General features: G+C 42.9%; 3 protein-coding genes across 3 annotated transcripts in view; 1 reads left to right on the top strand and 2 right to left on the bottom strand.

Annotated features, from left to right (window-relative positions):
• Positions 1–483, bottom strand: part of LOC307257131 (lysophosphatidylserine lipase ABHD12-like) — a 20,986-nt gene extending 20,503 nt beyond the window's left edge. Inside the window, exon 1 of the mRNA XM_080036270.1 lies at positions 328–483. The gene's annotated coding sequence lies outside the window, so the exon portion shown is untranslated. The remainder of the gene's footprint in view (positions 1–327) is intronic.
• A 697-nt stretch (positions 484–1,180) lies between these two features.
• On the top strand, positions 1,181–6,817 carry gins1 (GINS complex subunit 1 (Psf1 homolog)). Its single transcript, XM_080037291.1, has 7 exons — positions 1,181–1,372; positions 1,819–1,883; positions 2,438–2,536; positions 3,720–3,810; positions 4,927–5,043; positions 5,749–5,823; positions 6,665–6,817. The coding sequence occupies exons 1-7, from the start codon at positions 1,298–1,300 to the stop codon at positions 6,731–6,733; spliced, it is 591 nt and encodes a 196-aa protein (XP_079893417.1). The 5' UTR covers positions 1,181–1,297; the 3' UTR covers positions 6,734–6,817.
• A 2,492-nt stretch (positions 6,818–9,309) lies between these two features.
• ninl (ninein-like) overlaps positions 9,310–22,500 on the bottom strand; it is a 60,348-nt gene continuing 47,157 nt past the window's right edge. Inside the window, exons 20-31 of the mRNA XM_080036763.1 lie at positions 22,252–22,500; positions 20,532–20,636; positions 19,576–19,645; positions 19,055–19,222; positions 18,356–18,472; positions 17,463–17,567; positions 15,697–15,831; positions 14,406–14,555; positions 12,446–12,559; positions 11,554–11,757; positions 10,656–10,769; positions 9,310–9,987 (exon numbers count right to left, since the gene is read on the bottom strand). The exon at positions 22,252–22,500 is cut by the window's right edge and continues 491 nt beyond it. Of these exons, the coding sequence (XP_079892889.1) occupies positions 9,796–9,987; positions 10,656–10,769; positions 11,554–11,757; positions 12,446–12,559; positions 14,406–14,555; positions 15,697–15,831; positions 17,463–17,567; positions 18,356–18,472; positions 19,055–19,222; positions 19,576–19,645; positions 20,532–20,636; positions 22,252–22,500 (1,723 nt within the window). The 3' untranslated portion in view covers positions 9,310–9,795. The remainder of the gene's footprint in view (positions 9,988–10,655; positions 10,770–11,553; positions 11,758–12,445; positions 12,560–14,405; positions 14,556–15,696; positions 15,832–17,462; positions 17,568–18,355; positions 18,473–19,054; positions 19,223–19,575; positions 19,646–20,531; positions 20,637–22,251) is intronic.

The raw sequence follows: 22,500 nt of genomic DNA, 5'->3' as shown, positions 1-22,500 counted from the left end.
GAGTTGCGTGGCGTTATGCTCATATCGGCTACAGGCCCTAAACTATATCTGTAATAACCTTCAGAATAGTGCTGAGAATGATTATGGAAAGTTTAGTTGATGGAAGTGCTTTGGAAGTTGAGATTTACTAACGTCTTGGTTATGTCCCTGAACACAACGTATCCACTCTTCCAGTTCTATCTAGAAAACTTTAAAACATTTTCTTATTGTTTTAACAAGTTGATAAGTAGTTAGTTTTTATAAGACTCCTCTGCGTAGTTGTTATGAATCTATTCGAGTTGTTCTTGTTGAAATAAAAACAAAAGAGACACAGAAACAGATATTTACCATGATGTCCGCCGGTCCTTGAAAGCAGCAGCACACACAGAGCGAGATAGTTTAACAGCGAAGTTAATAAGCCTCAAACTAACTCCAGACTTCACGTTATGACAGTTTTATGACGTTATAAATGATCAGGCTCGTTGCTTAGCGGCCTCCGGTCCTCCGGTGGGTTCCGTTTCCGTAGAAGAAGAAGACAGACCAGTTTGTTTACAACCGGAAACAAGTCCCCGGCTTAAAAAAGAAGCGTTTCTGGTTCAAACTGTCAAAATAAGACAAAATAAATCTTTCTTTCCCCGAGCCCCGAGGTGTGGTTGGAATAGAGCAGCTTGACTTTGTTCTATGGCCTACACACCATAGATAGTCAATAATACACACCCTACTAAAGTTCAGCAGCAACTGCGACGCCGTTTCGCTGGTTTTGAGGTTTGTCCCAATGCGGCCACCGTCTCAAGGTTCTGTCTCACTAGAATAAATCCCCCGATAGTTAAAAAAATAAATTAATATATATACACTTTTATTTTACAAAGAACGACATGGATAACAACTGTTCTTATGAAATACATCTTATTTTTAAAATAATTATTTTTAATTTAAATATTTAACATTTTAATATTCTATTTTTTATTCCTTTTTTTCTCTTTATTCATATTATTATTTTTTATTATTTTTCCTCATTTACTTAATTTTTTTAACTGGATTTGGTCCTAAAATCATAATAATGTTTCGCCTTTAGGTCGGGGGCAGACCTCGAGTAACATCGGAGGAACTCGGCGGAACTCGTTATAATTCGGCAGAACTCGTCATAACTCCGAAGCGTCGCGTCATCTCCTCACGTGATCACAACACGGCGATCAGAATTTTGCCGCGAAACTGCCACTGCGGTTTTCCACAGCGAAACAAGAGACCTTTTAGCCGATAAATAAATATAAAACTATTGAACTGTCCGTCGTGTGTGAGCGCTCACCTTGGTTTCGGGATGTTTTGTGAGAAAGCCGTCGAGTTAATCAGGGAACTGCAGCGTATGAGCGATGGACAGCTGCCTGCTTTTAACGTGAGTAAACAACCAACATTTTGTGCTTCAGACGCAGCGAACCCAATTCTAAAATCTGGCATTTGAACATTTCTTTTGCTGATAAAAGGACCATCAGACGTCCTAGAAATGTTTCCAATACATTTCTATAAAACGTAATAACTCGTTCATAATTCGGCATTAACCAAACACAACTAGCAGTTATTAAGGTAAAAAAAAAGTACTTTTGTGTCGGTTATCTGCGCCAAAAGTCTAATCCAAGCTTCATGATAAAAATGTGAATATCCTAATCGTTAATGCCGCTTGTTGTTGTGTTTGACTATGTGAATACAGCATAACTAACTGTTGTTTATGTCACGTTTAATGTGTGAGATAATGTTGTCCTCTCCGTGTACATTGATGATAATAGGTCAGCGTTAAATTAGCTGATTTCTGAATGGAGTCTGGTTCATATTTTGTGTTTTCAGGAAGACGGGCTGCGTCAGGTTCTGCAGGAGATGGAGTCGCTGTACGAACAGAATCAAACAGACGTGTGAGTTTCTAACATAATGTTGGTTTGACTCACACACACACACACACGGTTTGTATTAGTTTGAAATTTGGCTTTAACTTTGTACGACTATTGTTTTTGGGTAAAATTTAGTTAAATGTGTTTCTTTTTCATTATAGATATGATATTTAGGCTATTTTATATAAACGATGGAGCAGGTTAGGTTAATTATAACACACACTCACTCACTCTCACACACTCTCACACACACTCACTGACTCACTCACACGCACTCACTCACACACACTCATTCACTCACTCACAGTAACACACACGCACAAACACACTCCCACACACACACACGCACAAACACACTCCCACACACACGCACAAACACACTCCCACACACACACACACACACACTCCCACTCACTCACTCACTCACTCACTCACTCACTCACACTATTTACCTGTAAAAACCTCACACTCACCTGCATATACGAACAGTAGGTGAGTTAATGTATTTAGTTATTTTCCTCAACTGACAATGGCAAAGTTAATTAATATATTAATTTATTTTTCTCTGTGTGTTTCAGTAACGAGGCCAAAGCCGGCGGTCGCTCTGATTTGATTCCGTCGATCAAACTACGTCACTGCTGTTTACTGAGGAACCAGCGCTGTGTCACTGCCTACCTGTAAATACACTCACTCACTCACTCACACACACACACACACACACACACACACACACACACACACACACACACACACACACACACACACACACACACACACACACACACACACACACACACACACACACACACACACACTCACACTCACACTCACACTCACACTCACACTCACACTCACACTCACACTCACACACTCACACACACACACACATATATACACACACACTCACTGACTCACTCACACGCTCGCACGCACAAACGTACATGGCAAAACGTTGTTACATGTAATGGCTAAATTTAAACTACCGGTAGTATCCAGGATTAAAATGACGGATATCAACAACGTAATTTGGACTAGTAACAGATGACAGTCAGAGATATCCATAATGTGTTTGTCATACATTCTAATATTGCCACAATTTACTGGGATCTTTACATCGAATATATATGCAGACTATCTATTTCATGTTAAAACTAGGGATGGGACGATCCACTTTTTTTAGTTCCGATCCGATTCCGATACCTAGGGTTTGGATATCGGCCGATACCGATACTGACCGATACGATATCATAATTGTTATAAATTTTTTTGTTGGTGGTGATTTTATGTATTAGGCTAGGAAGGCTTAAGCAATTCTAATTTAAAAGAGCAATAAATATACACAAATGCATATAGGTTTATCTTAAAGGCAGAATTATAGAGTCACACAAAAAAAATCCTTCTCAATGATCACTTCTGCCCCACTAGAATATGTGGTGGTCTGTTTGTCTGAACAGTCTTCCTCTCTCTGGCTGTATTTAACATAGTAGAATTTGTTCTTCCTTGACTTTGATTAGCTGTGGTTAGCTCACTGGCTAACAAACTGATATGTACTGTATGTCAAATTATAAAGTGATGTCCTCTCTCCCTCCACCGAACGTCGGCACATGTTCGCTCTTACATAGTTAAAAAAAAAAAAAAAAAAAATTATATAAAAAAAAAAAAAATCGGATTTTAATATCGGAGCTGTCAGTCCGATATCCGATACGCAGATTTCGGCCATATCGGACCCGATACCGATACTGGATCGGATCGGCCCCATCCCTAGTTAAAACAGCTTGCCATAACCTGTAAACACTTCTCTCTCTCACACACACACACACACACTCACACACTCTCTAACCCCGCCCCCTGTGGTTCCAGGTACGATCGCCTGCTGAGGATCCGGGCGCTGCGTTGGGAGTACGGAAGCGTTTTGCCGCCAAACGTTCGGTTCCACATGTGCGCAGAGGAGGTGGGTGTGACATCATGTTGTATGTCCGTCACACACACTCACTCACTCACTCACTCACTCACTCACTCACTCACTCACTCACTCGTGCGCTGAGGAGGTGGGTGTGACACCACTTCCCGTTAGTTTAGAGTATGTCCGTTAAAGATGGTTGTATAGGAGAAATATACAGACGCAAACAGACAAGGTTTAGTCAAATAAACACCTGAATGTACATGTTGGACCTTTGATTTATACTAGTATGAAAGAAGACATGTTATGGAAGAGAGGGAGAGAGAGAGGGAGGGAGGGAGAGAGAGAGGGAGGGAGAGAGAGATAGAGTATGAAAGAAGACATGTTATGGAAGAGAGGGAGGGAGGGAGAGAGAGAGATAGAGAGAGAGAGGGAGGGAGAGAGAGATAGAGAGAGAGAGAGATAGAGTATGAAAGAAGACATGTTATGGAAGAGAGGGAGGGAGGGAGGGAGGGAGGGAGGGAGGGAGGGAGAGAGAGATAGAGAGAGAGGGAGGGAGAGAGAGATAGAGAGAGAGAGAGATAGAGTATGAAAGAAGACAAGTTATGGAAGAGGGAGGGAGAGAGAGATAGAGAGAGAGAGAGGGAGGGAGAGAGAGAGAGAGAGAGATAGAGTATGAAAGAAGACATGTCATGGAAGATAAAGAGACAGAAATCTCCCCAAAACGCTTGAAAAGATTGTTTTGATCTGCCTTGTGCGTGAATTAATACAACAATTTCTGTGAGAATGAATTTGAGTTTTAGACGTTAAGAGTGAGGACATTTTGTCTGGTTGTCACTTTGGGACAGGCCTTTAAAGGGCTGTTTGAGGGTTAACACTAGGTTTTAAGGACAGGCCTTTAAAGGGCTGTTTGAGGGTTAACACTAGGTTTTAAGGACATGCCTTTAAAGGGCTGTTTGAGGGTTAACACTAGGTTTTAAGGACAGGCCTTTAAAGGGCTGTTTGAGGGTTAACACTAGGTTTTAAGGTTCAGGTATGAATTAGGTTTATGTTAGGGGTTAGTGTAAGGGTTGGGGTTAGGCATTTAGTTTTGATGGTTAGGGTGTGTCTGTGTCTGTCCGTCTGTGTGTGTGTGTGTGATAATATCTCTTTCTCTCCCTCCCTCAGACCCAGTGGTTCTCTCAGTATAAGAAGTCTCTCGCTTCCTTCATGCGCTCAGTCGGAGGAGGAGACGGACTAGACGTCACTCAGGACATGAAGCCGCCAAAGAGCCTCTACATCGAGGTCAGGGGATTAAATATACACACTCACTCACTCACTCACTCAGGGGATTAAATATACTCACTCACCAGTTATAAAGATACTATTATAATCTAATTAATACGTACGCGCCTGTCTTAGAAGCGGAAAATATAAAGTATGATGGTGGATTAGGGCCACTGTGGGGGAAAGAAAAGGTGCCAGTATTTTTTATTTTCTTTTTAAACTAATAGACGTTTTCTTTCACTTTTCTTCTGAGAATATGCCATTTTAATGTGGCCATACTCCACCTCCCTTTTAAATTTCATGAATAGAAAAATGGTGGCCCCCTTTGTTTACACACCAGTTTACAGAGCCTAGGCTGTGTATTAAAGGAATACTTCACCCATATGGAACCGGCGTTCTATCATTATAAAATCGCTATTTTAATATAATGAATGAGGTTTTTCTTGCCTCAGTCTTCCCTCAGTCTTCCCTTGGCCCAGCTGTCCTGTTAATCCTAACCCCTACATTTTACCATGAGTAATGTCACACATGGGAAAATGTAGGGTTAGACAGTGAGACCATAAAACACTCTTTCTGACTTTTCTCAGGCTAGGATGAACCGATTTCTAAAGTGTTTTGCACATTTATACTACATAGGATCTCAGAGTTCAATACACCTTCATATTCCCACCGGTGAAGTAGGTCTTTAACACTGGATTTTGACTGTGACATCATATTTTGCAGGTGAGGTGTTTGAAGGATCACGGAGAGTTTGAGATCGACGATGGAACTGTGATTCTGCTGAAGAAGAACAGTCAGGTAAGTGTCTACGAGGAACTTCCAGTTTGTATTAACTCTAGCGCCCTCCTTTGGACAAAAGCGGTAGTGTTTTTAACCACGCCAGCTGTTGTTCCTGGGTGAGCGTATTCCCATGACAAAGGCATTAAGAAAAACTATATAAAAATAGCATTAATTACACTGATGGTCTGGTTTGCTGTTACATGTAATTTATGATCATCAGAGGAGAAATGAGACTGTTTCAGAAATATTTAAAAGTTCCTCGTAGAACCTTTAAGGTCCCCCAGGTTTCCCCTCTGGCAGCATCTGAAGTCCTCCTGCATCCACACTATTTCCCTATTCATATCTTACTTTATACTGTCATATTGTATGTAATGTGAAGCCCACTGAGGCTATACAAATAAAACTGATTTGATTTGATGACTAAATGAAATCAGACAAACTTGGGTTGCGTTCCGAATCGCATACTTTCTACTATATAGTATGTAGAAAAAAGATTTAGGATGTCCCGATTCTTGTGGCCAGATTTAGGATGGTTAGAAGTACCCGGATGTTCTACTTCATGCGGCCAAGATTGTTAGTGTTGAAAAGCGATTCTGACCCACAATCCAGTGCACACGTGAAGTGACGTCACATCGACAAAGCCTCCATATGAAAACAAACGGAGATGAGACGGATATAAAAGCAAGAGGCAAGATCAAGGAGCAATGTTATGATGAAATAAGAGAGTAAAAGTATGTCCCAATAGTATGCCTACTGCATCCTAACTAGATTATTTTTATGGTCAGATGTAGTATGTAGAAAAGAGAAAAGAAAGAGGAGGAGATTCGGAACGCAACCAATATTTTCTCTCTGTTTTCAGCACTTCCTGCCTCGGTGGAAATGTGAGCAGCTGATTCGTCAGGGCGTCTTGGAGCACGTCATGTCCTGATGACATCACAGATCACCGTTTCACTTTAACAACAAAACGTTCATGACATCATGTTAATACAGACGGCCAGAACTCCTGTTTCCCCTGAACGCAACTAAAGTTTGAGAATTTAAATTCTGATGTAAAATAAAATGTTTCTTTTTCTAAAAATGCTCGTTTCACCGTCTCTGCATATTACTCAGCATCAATGTTAAAGGTGCTCCGAGGAAATTTCAGTTTGTGTTAATTCTAGCGCCCCCCTTTGGACTAAAGCAGTAGTGTTTTTTACCACGCCAGCTGTTGTTCCTGGGTGAGCGTATACCCATGACAAAGACATTAAGAAAAAACCATATAAAAATAGCATTCTTTGCACTGATGGTCTTGTTTGGTGTTACATGTAATTTATGATCATCAGAGGAAAAATGAGACTGTTTCAGAAATATTTAAAAGTTCCTTGTAGTGACTTTAAAGAGCCGATCCTAAAATAAAAGAATTTCCCAAATCTGGAGAAAGCTGAATTGATATGTAAACTAGACAGACATTTTCCCTTTGTTTTACTCTGTGATAAATGTAGCTTGTTCTTAGTCCTTGGCAGATAAACACACACTATTAATGTCCTTTGGCCCCAAACGCCAAATTAAAAAAGTAAAAAATAAAATGGACATTTAAAGGATTTTTTTTTTTTTTTTTAAATATATTTTTTGGGCATTTTTATGCTTTATTGATAGTGTAGAGTCAGAGATGAAATGGGGCAGAGAGGGGAGTGACATGGAGAGAACGACCGCGGGCTGGAATCGAACCCAGGTCTGCCGCTGGGCCCGGCCCGGGAGGGGGGACGCCCTACCAACTGAGCTAAAGGCGCCCCCCTAAAAAAGATCTTTGAAACAAGGACACAGTGATAAAAACATAATTTAATGTGGTTTCATGTTACAGTAAAATACAGTCAAACAATAAGGTCTGTCTGTGTGTCTGTCCCATATACAGTTTATAAGGTCCGTGTGTCTGTCCCATATACAGTTTATAAGGTCTGTCTGTCCATTTGTCTGTCTGTCCCATATACAGTTTATAAGGTCCGTGTGTCTGTCTCTCTCTGTCTGTCTGTCTTTGGTTGGTTTATAAACAGGATAGTAAGAACAGGGAGGATGTCTCACTGTAAGGGGAAAAACGTGTACCGAGGAAAGCAGCCGCCCGCAGACGCATTACAAATAAAAAATATAGAAAATATAATAATTACATCGTAATAATAATAATAATACCCTCATGGCTGAAATACTTCAGAATAGTGCGGTACTGTGTGTGTGTGTGTGAGTCTGTTTGTGTGTGTGTGTGTGCGCCTTACTGTGTGTGTGTGTGTGTGTGTGTGAGTCTAAAGCAGCTTCAGGTAGTTGCAGGTGTTGATTCAAACATCTTTGAAAGAAATAAAAAATTCACAAGGATTTTAATTTCATTTGTTGGAATCTACGGCGGCCCGAAAGGCTCAAATGTACAAGAAAAATAAAAATTTCAAATATTTAAAAAAAAAAGAAGATTTTTTTATAATTTATCAACAAATAAAAAAAGACTAAAAATATTTTGTCTACAAATATATTTTATTTACATATGAACAGGACTCTGCTGTGATTGGCCGATTTAGGTTTTCATTCATTGAGAAAATAAAATGATTGTCGTCATATTATATAATTATCATTCTTTTATTTTGAAACTCCGTAACTCTTTAATATCAAAGAAAAAACATTAAAAGGAATTATAGAATATTTATCCATTTATCTGCATTTTTGTATTTTGTTGGGGAAATAAAAAATGCATTTTTCATTATTTTGTACTGTAAAAAGTAAGTAATTTTAATCTAGCCCTCAATCAAATGTGCTCAGTACGGTACCGATTGTCCCTTCTTGTTACCATGGTGCTGTGCTGATTGATGGGCCTGGCATGTCTTGCCCAGTGTGAGTGCACCGTTTGTCAAACGACTGATAGTTTGTCACTATTAAAACTTTGATTGAAGATTTAAAGATTGTGTTGATGGTCCTCGCGCGCTAACAGTTTGCCCCTGCTTCCAGTCTTTGTGCTAAGCTAAGCTACAGCCCTGTACCTTTAAAACTTTAAGCTAGGGGCGTAAAAAAATACTAATAATGTATTTGTATTCGTACCGTAACGCAATACATAACTCTGACGTAATACACCAGATGTTCAGGCTTGGTTTGGTTGCGGTGCAGAACTTGGACTTGTATTTTATTTTTTGGAGACCTTGGTTGTTTGCAGCAGTATTTTATTTTATATATTGAAAAAAGACCTAAATGCTGCAACTGTAGTTAATGCTGCAACAGCTTTCCTCTTAACTGAGAACCGAGCCGTGACTTCAGTGTTCCGTAACAGCCCGACTGTAAGCTGAAGCTGCTTTAGAGTGAGAGACTGTGTTGTAAAAGCCCTACTAACGTCCTCCCTCCTACATACTCAACATGTATATACTACATACTAAAAGCCCTACTAACGTCCTCCCTCCTACATACTCAACATGTATATACTACATACTAAAAGCCCTACTAACGTCCTCCCTCCTACATACTCAACATGTATATACTACATACTAAAAGCCCTACTAACGTCCTCCCTCCTACATACTCAACATGTATATACTACATACTAAAAGCCCTACTAACGTCCTCCCTCCTACATACTCAACATGTATACACTACATACTGTCTACTTAACCATCCATTGTATATGCGAGGTTCGTCGGACCGTTTACACTGAAGTATACAGGAGCAATAAAGACTTTAAAAAAAACTTCTATGCCATTTGAAAAGATGCAATGCATTGTGGGGCGGTTGAGTAGGAAAAGTAGCCTATCGATCCATACACAAAATCTTTCCGGAAGTAGGTACTCATCCGGGCATTTCTCGCCTACACAAACTCGCATACACAACCACAACATACTCAAATTGACGTCAAAATGAGTATGAGTAGGACGTTAGTAGGGCTTTTAGAACACAGATAAGTGTTGCGTGTGTTAGCTTGTGGCTACGTAGCGAGCGCGGCGGTGCAAAGGCCTTCAGTGTTGAGGTGTTGTGTGTGTTAGCTTGTGGCTACGTAGCGAGCGCGGCGGGCACAATCTCTCTGAGCAGTTGGTTCAGAGCGTTGACTTTGTCCTCCAGCAGGTAGTTCTTCTTCTCTGCCTGTTTCTGCCGTTGCTCGGTGACGGTGAGAGCCTTCAGCAGCTCCGAGTTCTCTACGTACAAATCCTTCAGCAAAGAAGAACACTTGGAGTTCTTATACATCTGAAAATTAAAATGAAAAACAGAACAAAGTTAGAGTTAATTAGATTGTAAGAGCGTTTTGTGAACAACATATGAACAAATCCTTCTGTAATAACCTTCAGAATAGTGCTGAGAATGATTATGGAAAGTTTAGTTGATGGAAGTGCTTTAGAAGTTGAGATTTTTGGTTCAGAGAATTGGGAAAAAAAAATCGGAAAAAAATTAAAATAATACAATAAATGATTGTTTTAATGTCAGTAATCAACTGGCAAAGTTTCATGTTGATATCTATAAGTTAAACATGTTACCCTGGTCCCCTGCTGTGTCTGGTTGACACTTTACATGTAAAATAATTTCAGATTACAAAGGAAAATGTAACTTTCTCAGTCAATGGTTGTGAAAAATGTAATTGATAAAAGATTAAAAAAAATTCAGTTGCATATTAATTTTTTTTTTAAGGATTTTTTTTGGGGGATTTGTTATGCTTGATTTTTAAGAGAGAAAGATGAAATGTGTCAGAGAGGGGAATGACATGCAGAGAACGACCCGGGCTGGATTCTAACCCGGGTCTGCTGTGAAGAGGACTGAGACTCTATGGGGGAGGAGGAGGAGGAGGAGGAGGAGGAGGAGGGGGGGGACATTGAAAAGAGCTTGATAAATACAATCTATGATGATATGATTGTTTTCACCATTTCTTTGAGCTTCTGGACTTTCTCCTGTAAAACCAAACGAACGGCTTTCAGTTTGATCTCCAGCTCCTCCATCCGGCTCTGAAGAGACGACAGCGCTTTCTCGTACTGGTCCTGAACGCAACACACAGACAGACACAGACAGAGAGAGAGAGAGAGAGACACACACACACACACACACACACACACACACACACACAGACAGACACACAGACAGACAGACAGACAGACAGAGAGAGAGACAGACAGACAGACAGACAGACAGAGAGAGAGACAGACAGACAGACAGACAGACAGAGAGAGAGACAGACAGACAGACAGACAGACAGACAGACAGACAGACAGACAGACAGACAGAGAGAGAGACAGACACACAGAGAGAGAGACACACAGACACACACACGCACAGACACACAGAGACAGAGACAGAGACAGAGACACACACACACACACACACACACACACACACACACACACACACACACTGAGATGAGACCACCAAAGTGTTCACAACGTCACATGACTTTAGAGCCTAGTTCAAGATTTCCCACTCGACTACATATTTCTTTGTTCATGAAAACACATATTAGACTATTGTTCACACAAACATGTTGATATTTGTATCATTAAGAATATTTTCATGTGTTTTTTGTTTTTTTTGGTCAAATAACTAGGGCTGTCCCAGACTCGGTAGAATTGGATCTGTCCGTTAAATTTAGAGATTCCACTCTTCACATAACTAGATATTTGCCGCTCTTGTCTGTGTCTGTCTCTCTCTCTCTCTCTCTGTCTGTCCCTCCGTCTGTCTGTCTGTCTGTCTGTCTGTGTCTGTCTGTCTCTCTTGTCCGCCTGTCTGTCTGTCTGTCTGTCTGTCTGTCTGTCTGTCTGCCTGTCTTACCTGTTTGGTTATAACCTGTGTGTCTCTGTGTAAACTCTGGACTCTGATTGTCTCCTCCAGCGCGTGACTCTTCTTCTGCTCCTCTATTAGTCGCAGCTGCAGACTTTCCACTTCCTGCTTCGCTCCCTCGGCCGTTTGTAGTTCTTGTAGTTTTCTCACGTGTTGAGCCTGAACCAAACCGAGCGCCGTGTCGGCCCGCAGCGCCTGAACACACCACCACAGAAATATTATGCCTCATTCTCTATGGGGGTGTGTGTGTGTGTGTGTGTGTGTCTATCTGTGTGTGTGTGTGTGTGTGTGTGTGTGTGTCTATCTGTGTGTCAGTCTGTCAGTCCTGACCTGGCCCTTTGCTTGCGTCCTCTCTGTCTCCAGTGTGTGTGTCTGTCTGTCTGCCTGTCTCTCTGCCTGTCTGTCGGTGTGTGTGTGTGTGTGTGTGTCTGTGTGCGAGTGTCTGTCTGTCTGAGTGAGTGAGTGAGTGAGTGAGTGAGTGAGTGAGTGAGTGAGTGAGTGAGTGAGTGAGTGAGTGAGTGAGTGTCTGTCTGTCTGTCTGTCTGTCTGTCTGTCTGTCTGTCTGTCTGTCTGTCTGTCTGTCTGTCTGTCTGTCTGTCTGAGTGAGTGAGTGAGTGAGTGAGTGAGTGTCTGTCTGTCTGTCTGAGTGAGTGAGTGAGTGAGTGAGTGTCTGTCTGTCTGTCTGTCTGTCTGTCTGAGTGAGTGAGTGAGTGAGTGAGTGAGTGAGTGAGTGAGTGAGTGAGTGAGTGAGTGAGTGAGTGAGTGAGTGAGTGAGTGAGTGAGTGAGTGTCTGTCTGTCTGTCTGTCTGTCTGTCTGTCTGTGTGAGTGTCTGTCTGTCTGTCTGTCTGTCTGTGTGAGTGTCTGTCTGTCTGTCTGTCTAACCTGGCCCTTTGCTTGCGTCCTCTCCGTCTCCAGCTCTCTCACTTTGCTCCTGAGACTCTGCTGATCCTGGGTCAGCCTCTGGAAGTCTGCACTCTGCAGCTGGAGCTCAGACAGCTGACAGACAGACAGACAGACAGACAGACAGACAGACAGACAGACAGACAGACAGACAGACAGACAGACAGACACATCAGATCAAATAAATTTAAAAAAAAAATTTTTTACTCTATTAGACAGAGATGAAATGTGTCATCCCCATAAGAGGGGAATGACATGCAGAGAACGACCCGGGCTGGATTCTAACCCGGGTCTGCTGTGAAGAGGACAGACAGACAGACAGACAGAGAGGGGAATGACATGCAGAGAACGACCCGGGCTGGATTCTAACCCGGGTCTGCTGTGAAGAGGACTGAGACTCTATGGAGGGGGGGGGGGGGGGGGGGGGGGTGGGTGTCTAACCACTACACCTTGAGCGCCTCCCAGATCAAATACACTTCATTAAAACTTGTCTTCTTACGATAGAAAGTGCATATCAACCTTATTTTTAGTTTATTATTTATTACAAAGTGTTGTATTTACAACTTACTGTCTCTCTGTATGTTGAATGTTTATGTCTATAGGCTACAATGCTCACATCAGTAACCCAAATGTTTAGTTGTTTAACCCAGTAAAGAGCCTGTAGTGGGTCAGTAGAAACGCCACTGTAGTCGGTACCTTGTTTTTCAGCTGCTGGTTCTGCCCTCTCAGTCTGTGTGTCTCCCTGGCTGTCTGTCTGTCTGTGTTTTTCTGTCTGTCTCTCTGCCTACCTGTCTGTCTCTCCGCCTGTCTGTCTGTCTCTCTGCCTACCTTGTCAGTCAGCTGTTGGTTCTGTCCTCTCAGCCTGTCTGTCTGTCTGTCTCTCTGTCTGTCTCTCTGCCTACCTGTCTGTGTCTTTCTGTCTGTCTGTCTCTCTGCCTACCTGTCTGTGTCTGTCTGTCTGTCTGTCTGTCTGTCTGTGTCAGTACCTTGTCTGTCAGCTGTTGGTTCTGTCCTCTCAGCCTGTCTGTCTGTCTCTCTGCCTGCCTGTCTGTCTGTCTCTCTGCCTACCTGCCTACCTGTCTGTCTGTGTGTCAGTACCTTGTCAGTCAGCTGTTGGTTCTGTCCTCTCTGCCTGTCTGTCTGTCTGTCTGCCTACCTGGCTACCTGTCTGTCTGTCTGTCTGTCAGTACCTTGTCAGTCAGCTGTTGGTTCTGTCCTCTCAGCCTGTCTGTCTGTCTCTCTGCCTGCCTGTCTGTCTGTCTCTCTGCCTACCTACCTACCTGTCTGTCTGTGAGTCAGTACCTTGTCTGTGAGTTGTTGGTTCTGTCCTCTCAGCCTGTCTGTCTCTCTGCCTACCTGTCTGTCTGTGTGTCAGTACCTTGTCTGTGAGTTGTTGGTTCTGTCCTCTCAGCCTGTCTGTCTCTCTGCCTACCTGCCTACCTGTCTGTCTGTGTGTCAGTACCTTGTCAGTCAGCTGTTTGTTCTGCCCTCTCAGCCTGTCTGTCTGTCTGTCTCTCTGCCTACCTGTCTGTCTGTGTGTCAGTACCTTGTCTGTGAGCTGTTGGTTCTGTCCTCTCTGTCTGTCTGTCTGTCTGTCTGTCTGTCTGTCTGTGTGTCTGTCTCCCTGCCTACCTGCCTACCTGTCTGTCTGTGTGTCAGTACCTTGTCTGTGAGTTGTTGGTTCTGTCCTCTCAGCCTGTCTGTCTCTCTGCCTACCTGCCTACCTGTCTGTCTGTGTGTCAGTACCTTATCAGCTGTTGGTTCTGCCCTCTCAGCCTGTCTGTCTCTCTGCCTACCTGCCTGCCTGTCTGTCTGTCTCTCTGCCTACCTGCCTACCTGTCTGTCTGTGTGTCAGTACCTTGTCTGTGAGTTGTTGGTTCTGCCCTCTCAGCCTGTCTGTCTCTCTGCCTACCTGCCTACCTGTCTGTCTGTGTGTCAGTACCTTGTCAGTCAGTTGTTGGTTCTGTCCTCTCAGCCTGTCTGTCTCCTGCTGTAGAACCTCAGAGTGAAGGTTCTCTTTCTCCTCTAGAACCCGGGTCAGTTCATCTTTCTCTCTCAGGAGATTCTCAACACTCGACTCCAACTCACCAACCTGCAAAACAGTTTCACATTTCAGAACGTTTTTTTTTTTTGGCATTTTCAAGCTTTATTAGACAGTACAGAGTTGAAATGGGGAGACAGAGAGATAGAGAGAGAGAGAGAGGGGGGATGACCTGCAGTAAAGGTCCACGGGTCAGATTTGAACCCGCGTCCACTGCAACGAAGGCCTGAGCACTACGCCACCAGAGCAGCCCCGACATTTCAGAACTTTTTTTTTTTAGGGATTTTAGGACATAGATCCCTGGACAAAATTGTATTGTCTAAATTAGGTATTAAAGCCTCTTTTATTTTATTTTTTTAAATTTTTCTTCATTTATCCTCGAAAGATCAACTGAGTGGTGACCCTCTTTTACAATGACGTTGAGTGAAAAAGTCTCTAAACCTGGTCTTAAAGGTCGTATGAGGAACTTTTAAATATTTCTGAAAGTTTTTTATTTTTATATATAAAGCTCTGTTTATTGAATTTTTTATGTTTTGAAGACAAATGTACAAACACAATAAACAGACATCAGTGCTACAAGACCTTAAAGTGTCTACGAGGAACTTTTAAATATTTCTGAAACAGTCTCATTTTTCCTCTGATGATCATAAATTACATGTAACAGCAAACCAGACCATCAGCACAAAGAATGCTATTTTTATATCGTTTTTCTTAATGCCTTTGTCATGGGTATATGCTCACCCAGGAACAACAGCTGGCGTGGTAAAAAAAAAACACTACTTTTGTCCAAAGGGGGCGCTAGAATTAACACACACTGAAAGTTCCTCGGAGCAGCTTTTACTGGCATGTGCTACACACTACTACTGATGAATTACACTTGGTAAACAGATAAGCTGTATTTCCCCTAATTTTAACCTCAAAAAGAATAAAAACTAGCGTGATCCCAAAAAATTCACCCCCCTCAGTGTTGTCATGGAGATATGACCTAAACATACAGACTAGAATGTTTTTTTGGACCAGGCCTTAAACAGGTTTAATAATGCTGTGAAAACGGCCTGTTTAACATGGGAGTCAATGAGAAATTGCTCTGTTTTGGTACCACCTCCTAGTGGCCACTCTGTGAACTGCAATGTTTGTCACTTCCTCATTGGATGATGGTAGAACTCGCTGTGGTTGGGGCTTGGGTTCTTACCTTGATCTGAGCGATTTGTAGTTTCCTGTGTGTTTCAGTCACTTCCTGGTTGTGACTCTCTCTCTCCTGATTGGCTGAGAGGAGCCGGTGGGCGTCGGCCTCCAGAGACAGAACAGTCTGCTGCAGAGACTCAATCTGATGAGAAACAGAGACAGAAACTGAGTCTGTGTGTGTCTGTGTGTGAGTGCTTCTCTGTGTGTGTGTGTGTGTGTGTGTGTGTGTATTGCCTCGTTTCCACCGAGTAGAGCGGGTCGGGTCGGAGCGGTTCGGTCCGGGTAGTTTGGCTTTTCATTTGCCAAAAGTTGGGTAGGGTACGGTTTAAGCGCACCTAACCGCTCTGAGCCGCTCCCGATCTCAGTACTCCTCCGTAGGGGTACTAGCGGCCTGAAAGCGGGCCGAAAATGCATGAGAAGGCGGAGCTACACACTGCCGTCATTTGATTGGTCGAAAGAATCATTTCCGCCATGTGTAGATCTCGGCAAGAGTGAAGAGAGTCTTGTGTTTTGGCGAAAATGTGAGCACAGCTCTGTTTATTGTGTGGTGTTTTTCCTCGTCAATAAATTAATCAGTTGGTTACACTGTGTCCCATAGTCACGTAGCTGCTGCAGCCAGTACTGTTCGCTCACTGTCTCTATGAGTTGCGCCGAGCAGTCTCTGTGTGTTTACGCCATAGATAGTAGTAAAATACACGCTCACAACAACACGGGGGGAATACATAAAGAAGCGGCTGGTTTGAATCATCTCCGCCGTTTGTAGTCACCTCGGCTAGAGTGAAGAGAGTTTTGGCGAAAATGTGAGCGCGGCACTGTTTATTGTGTGGTGTTTTTCCTCGTCATTAAATGAATCAGTTGGCTACACTGTGTCCCACTGCTACGATGTCACGTAGCTGCCGCAGCCAGTGCTGTTCGCTCACTGTCTCTATCAGTTGCACCGAGCCGTCTCTGTGCTCACAACACGGGGGGAATAAATAAAGAAGCGGCTGGTTTGACCAAGCAAAAACAAGAGACCGCTGGCTTGACCACAGTTGTTCCCACAGCCCGATAGTTTGACCCACATTCTGGCGTCGGCTATCGCAGTCCAGCCTAAACCCCGCCCTACCAGTAAGGGTAGGGTCATAAACCCCGCCCTACCAGTAAGGGTAGGGTCGGCGGTGGAAACAACACCGAGATTCTTAAAAGTGAGCTGTCCCGCTCTGAGCCGCTCCGATCCGACCCGCTCTACTCGGTGGAAACGAGGCATAAGTCTCTCTCTCTCTGTGTGTGTGTGTGTGTGTGTCTCTCTCTCTCTCCGTGTGTGTGTGTGTGTGTGTCTCTCTCTCTCTCTCTCTCCGTGTGTGTGTGTGTGTGTGTGTGTCTGTCTGGGTGTATGTGTGCGCGCTCCTGTGTGTGTGTGTGTGTCTCTCTCTGTCTGTCTGTCTGTGTTTCTGTGTTGGTGTGTGTCTCTCTCTGTGTGTCTGTGTAAACCGTGTGTGTGTGTGTGTGTGTGTGTGTGTGTGTGTGTGTGTGTGTGCGTGTGTCTCTCTCTGTCTGTGTGTGTGTGTGTGTGTGTGTGTGTATATATGTGTGCGCGCTCCTGTGTGTGTGTGTGTGTGTGCGCTCCTGTGTGTGTGTGTGTGTGTGCGCTCCTGTGTGTGTGTGTGTGTGTGTGTGTGTGTGTGTGTGTGTGTGCGCTCCTGTGTGTGTGTGTGTGTGTGTGTGTGTGCGCTCCTGTGTGTGTGTGTGTGTGTGTGTGTGTGTGTGCGCTCCTGTGTGTGTGTGTGTATAAACCTTGTTGTTTCTGTCCTCTGCTTCTCTCAGCAGTTTCTCTTTGTCGCTTTTCAGCCAATCGAGTTTCAGCGTCACAGCGCTAAGCTCCGCCTCCAGACGACCCAGCTGACCAATCGCAGAGCAGAAATCAAATCAGTATTTCCTCAACACACTAACATAGGCTGTGTTCACCTTCATATACTTTTTCTTTTTTAAGATATTTTTTTTTGGCATTTTTATGCCTTATTGATATTGTAGAGACAGAGTTGAAATGGGGCAGAGAGGGGAGTGACATGCAGAGGACGACCGCGGGCTGGAATCTAACTGCTGGCCGAGGCCCATGGGGGGGACGCCCTACCAACTGAGCTAAGGGCGCCCCCTTTTTACTATATAGTTCAGTACAGAAGAGTTTTAGGGCCACGGGAGAGAAAAAATTAAATCAGAAGGAAGTTTTTTTTTTCATTTATGTAGAGAAATGTCTAGAATAAAGACGAATACTCCAAAATGCTAGTGGGGTTAGTGGGGCATTAATGTATTTTCATGTATTGGGACATCCTAAATCTTTTTCTGGCATACTAAATAGTAGGGAAGTATGGGGATTGGAACGCAGGGAGAGTTCATTTTGTAATTCAGGTTTATTCTCACACAGTCACATGACGAGGATGGTGAATTAAGTAATCGGTGGTACTGATTAGACTTCTTAGGCCTGCCCGTCTGTCTGTCTGTCTGTCTGCATTCGTGCCTGTCTGTCTGTCTGTCTGTCTGTCTGTCTGCCTATGTGCCTGCCTGCCTGTCTGCCCGTCCGTCCGCCTGTCTGTCTGTCTGTCTGTCTGTCTGTCTGCCTGCCTATGTGCCTGTCTGTCTGCCTTCCTGCCCGTCTGTCTGTCTGTCTGTCCATCCATCTAATAATTCACCTTCTCTGTGTGTGAGCTCAGCTGAGTCTCCATCAGTTTTCTCTCCTGGTTCCATGTTGTTTCTTCTTCTAGTTTTCCTCGTTGTTGCTGCGTCGCTGCTTCCTGTAAACGCAGAACCTGGAACACAAACTGAAAGTCTGAAAACGTCTCAATACATTCTCACTAAATAACGTCATGACAGATTAAAGGTGCAGTCAGTCAATATCTCCTCATGGTCCTTAGTTTACATACCAGTTTACAGAGCCTAGGCTGTGGATTAACAACTCGCACACACAGTAGCGGAGCACGAGGAGATATTCACTGATTTACACAAAACTGTATTTTCACAACAAGTGTTCTTTGCATTTTTTTGACCATTTGACATCCATCATTTTTCCTTTTTTTCTCCTAGTTCTTTCAAGTCTTCAACACTTTTTTAAAATTTTTTTAATGTTTTTTTTTTGAGACCATGAGTGAGACGGGTGCGGACGGGTGTCGGTTTGTAGCGTTCTCTCTTGTGATTGGACAAAATTTCGGGATACTACATAAAGTTTAATTGCTTATTACATGCAGAGCAGCTGACTAAGAGATTGGCTTTATGAAACGCGCACATCGTGTAAGCGATTACTGTATGAATAAAGAGCGATTTAACACTTAAATTAACATAAATAAACCGCTTACTTCACCTTTAATAAAAAACTGAAAACTTGTCCCGCTCACCGTCTCTCTCTCGTCCTCTTGCTCCTTGGTAACGGTTGCTAGGCGATCCCTCAGCATCAGGACCGCCTCCTCGTCGCCGTGGAGACGAGCGCTGAGGTCGGCGTTGTCGTTGCTAAGCGACAGGTTCCTGCTGCTCAGATCCAAAACCTCCTCACGGAATCTGGAGTTCTACAGACAGACAGACAGAGAGACAGAGAGACAGACACACAGGCAGGCAGACACAGGCAGACAGACACAGGCAGACAGACAGACAGACAGACAGTCAGGGAAGGAAGTTTGTTTAAAAAAACACTAAAACAGTTGTTAAAAAAGTTGCTTAAAACAACCAAAAAAAGTTTGGGTCAAATCGGAAATTGCTCCTGATATTCGGCTTTTAATTCACCCTTAAAATAGACAATCATATTAGTTTATCTTATTTTGTCTTTTGTTTGTGTTTTCACTTTAACAGTTTTGTGTTTAAAGTCCTTAAAAAGAAAAATCTCAAAATAAAGTATAACAACCTTTAACCGTCCGTCTCTCACCTCTTTGTGAAGTCGCTCTTCTTCTTCTCGGCTTTTCTCTCGTTCTCTCTCCGACTCCTCCCCTCTCCTCCTGACAGAAGCAAAGGAACGTTTGTTGGAATATTTTTTATGTTTTTTTTGGGGCATTTTTATGCTTTATTGATAGTGTAGAGACAGAGTTGAAATGGGGCAGAGAGGGGAGTGACATGCAGAGAACGACCGCGGGCTGGAATCGAACCCGGGTCCGCTGCTGGCCGAGGCCCATCGGGGGGGGGGACGCCCTACCAACTGAGCTAAGGGCGCCCCCTTTTTCTTTTTGTATAGAAAAGTGAAACAAGTTGTTAATTTGTTACAGACAGGTATTATGAAAGAATAAATAAAAAACAACTTACGCCACTTACATCAAGTTGTTGGAAAATATTTAAAAGTTCCTCATAGCTTTTTTATTTAATTTTCTTTCTAGTTTTCTTTGTGTACACATGTCATTTTGGTGTGCTAGCTTTTAATCATGTTTTATTAGTTGTATTTCCATTTCATTTGAATTCAGAGACAGCCATTCCTTGTGGGTGTTTTTGTTGTGCTTAAAAAAATTCAACAAAAAAAAAATAAGTTCCTCGTGGCTACTTTAAAACATAGAAATACGAAGTAGAATGGATAAAAAGAAAGAGGAGGAGATTTGGAACGCAGGGATTAAGTAGAGTGGACCGTCACCTACTCCCCTCTCTGCCCCATTTCACCTCTGTCTCTCTGCACTATCAATAAAGCATAAAAATGCCCAAAAAATCTTATAATTTTTTTTATATATATTTAAAAGTTCCTCTTTGTAGCCGTACATAAGTAGAATGGCAAACGGGAACATGGGATAGATTAGCCTTTTTTTTTGGACATTTCTGTTTTGTTTTTTTGCATGTTGTGATGGTGTTTGTTTGTTGTGGCTACTTTATATCATAGGAATCTGAAGTGGAATGGACCGTCACCTGTTCTTGGCGACGTCATCTTCCAGACTTGTGAGCTGCTGCTGCAGAAGGCCGAGTCGCTGCTGAAGCGCTGCGTTCTCTGAGCGACACTCCTCCAGCTGATTCCTGTTCCAACCGACCGACACACAGTCACAAACTAGTGTAAACAAAGGGCCCACCGTAGCTAGAGCAGCACACCAGTTTACAGAGCCTAGGCTGTGTATTAACAATCATAATAATCATCCTCTTATCAAACATGTTCTGATCGGTGATTCTGGAGAACGCTTGTTGTCCAAATCAGTGAATATCTCCTCATGATCCTAGCCTGGCACCGCCCGCCTACCTACTTCCGCTCAATTTTCATTTCCCTTCAGTAGTCAGTCTGGGTCTGCGGTGTATTCATGGGTTCCTGCTCAGGCAGATTTCTGCCGGTCCAATCAGCGAACAGAGCGAGTGGCTGAGAACGATGACGTCGAAGTCGCGCGCCAGTTTCAGTTGTAGTCAGAAGCCGGCGCATTACAATAGGGGTGGGAATCTCTTGGCACCTCACGATTCGATTCCGATTCAGAGGTCAATGATTCGATTCAAAATCGATTCTCAATGCATCTCGATGCATTTTTTTTTAACGTACATACCCTTGTGTGATTTTCAAAAATATATTTATACACATCTGAGTTTGCTACTCAGAGTTTGCTAATCACTTCCTACTTTTGTAATGATTATTAAATACAATCAACAGATGAATTACCTTCTCTAATATTGTATTAGAGAAAAAGCTTTTCTTGTCACAAATATGACTTCCTATGACCAGTGCAATAATCAATGCAGCTTTCAACACAATATGGAAGAATGTAAAAACTAAACTGATTCAGTTTAATTTTCTTTCTACTCTTGTGAATCATGTTTCTATAGGATTTCTATTCTATTATTTTCCTATGTAATTTCAACACATCTATCGTTCAAGATATAAGGGTCTGGATTTCCAGGCTAGACAGGTAGCAGATCATGAGGAGATATTCACTGATTTGGACTGAAAGTGTCTCATCTTTACTTCAACAATTTTCATGAACATTTTCTTGAGTGTTTTCTAGATTTAAAAAAAAAAGGGTTAAAAAATGTATCTTCATCTTATTAAATACAGAGATTCGTACAGAAATGAAAACAAGATGCATCACTGCAGCCGTTCAGCCAATGATTAGAATTTGAGTTGATGATGAAATGTGATGGAAGTTATTCGGTCGTCATGCGTTTGTTTGTCATTCAGTTAGACAGAGACGGTGTGAAGTTATAACGATGTCATTCATCTTAAAGCAACAGTAGCACAAGAAAAAAAATTGTGTAATACAAAAAGAATTCCCCCCCCCCCTCCATAGAGTCTCAGTCCTCTTCACGGCAGACCGGGGTTAGAATCCAGCCCGGGTCGTTCTCTGCATGTCATTCCCCTCTCTGACACATTTAATCTCTGTCTCTACACAACTGTCTAATAAAGCATAAAAAATGCCAAAAAATAATAAAAAAACAAATTTAGTTGATATTGAAATGGGTGAGGAGTTATTCAGTCATCATGCGTTTGTATTGTCATTGGGTTAGACAGAGACGGTGTGGAGTTAAGAGTCATTTGTCTTAAAGCAACAGTAGCAGCGGCACACGGCGGCATCGGCACACGGCGGTTAGTTAGTCATGATTCGGACTGAACGAGGGTTTTCAAATGTCCTGAAGTCGGTTTTCATGCTCCACAAACCTGGTGGGGCTCTCCGGGAACATCTCGTCTTCTAGCGCCAGAACCAGCGTCTCCATCGCCATCAGCTGCTGCGTCATCAGCCGTTTCTCCTGCTCAAACTGCCTCTGGGAATCCTGGAGTTGTAGGATTTGTTCTCGCGCTTGTATGAGGTCCTTTGAGTTAGCTTGGTGTAGCAGAATAGCATTTTCCGCTAGTCCACATTGTAGCTCATCTACTTGTTTAGTTTTGGAGTTGAGTTGCGTTCTTAGC

Source organism: Ammodytes marinus (assembly GCF_949987685.1).
Source record: "Ammodytes marinus genome assembly, chromosome: 11".
In the NCBI taxonomy this organism is placed as follows: Eukaryota; Metazoa; Chordata; class Actinopteri; order Uranoscopiformes; family Ammodytidae; genus Ammodytes; species Ammodytes marinus.
The sequence above is the reverse complement of the archived record's forward strand: the minus strand, read 5'-3'. Positions and strand labels throughout refer to the sequence as shown.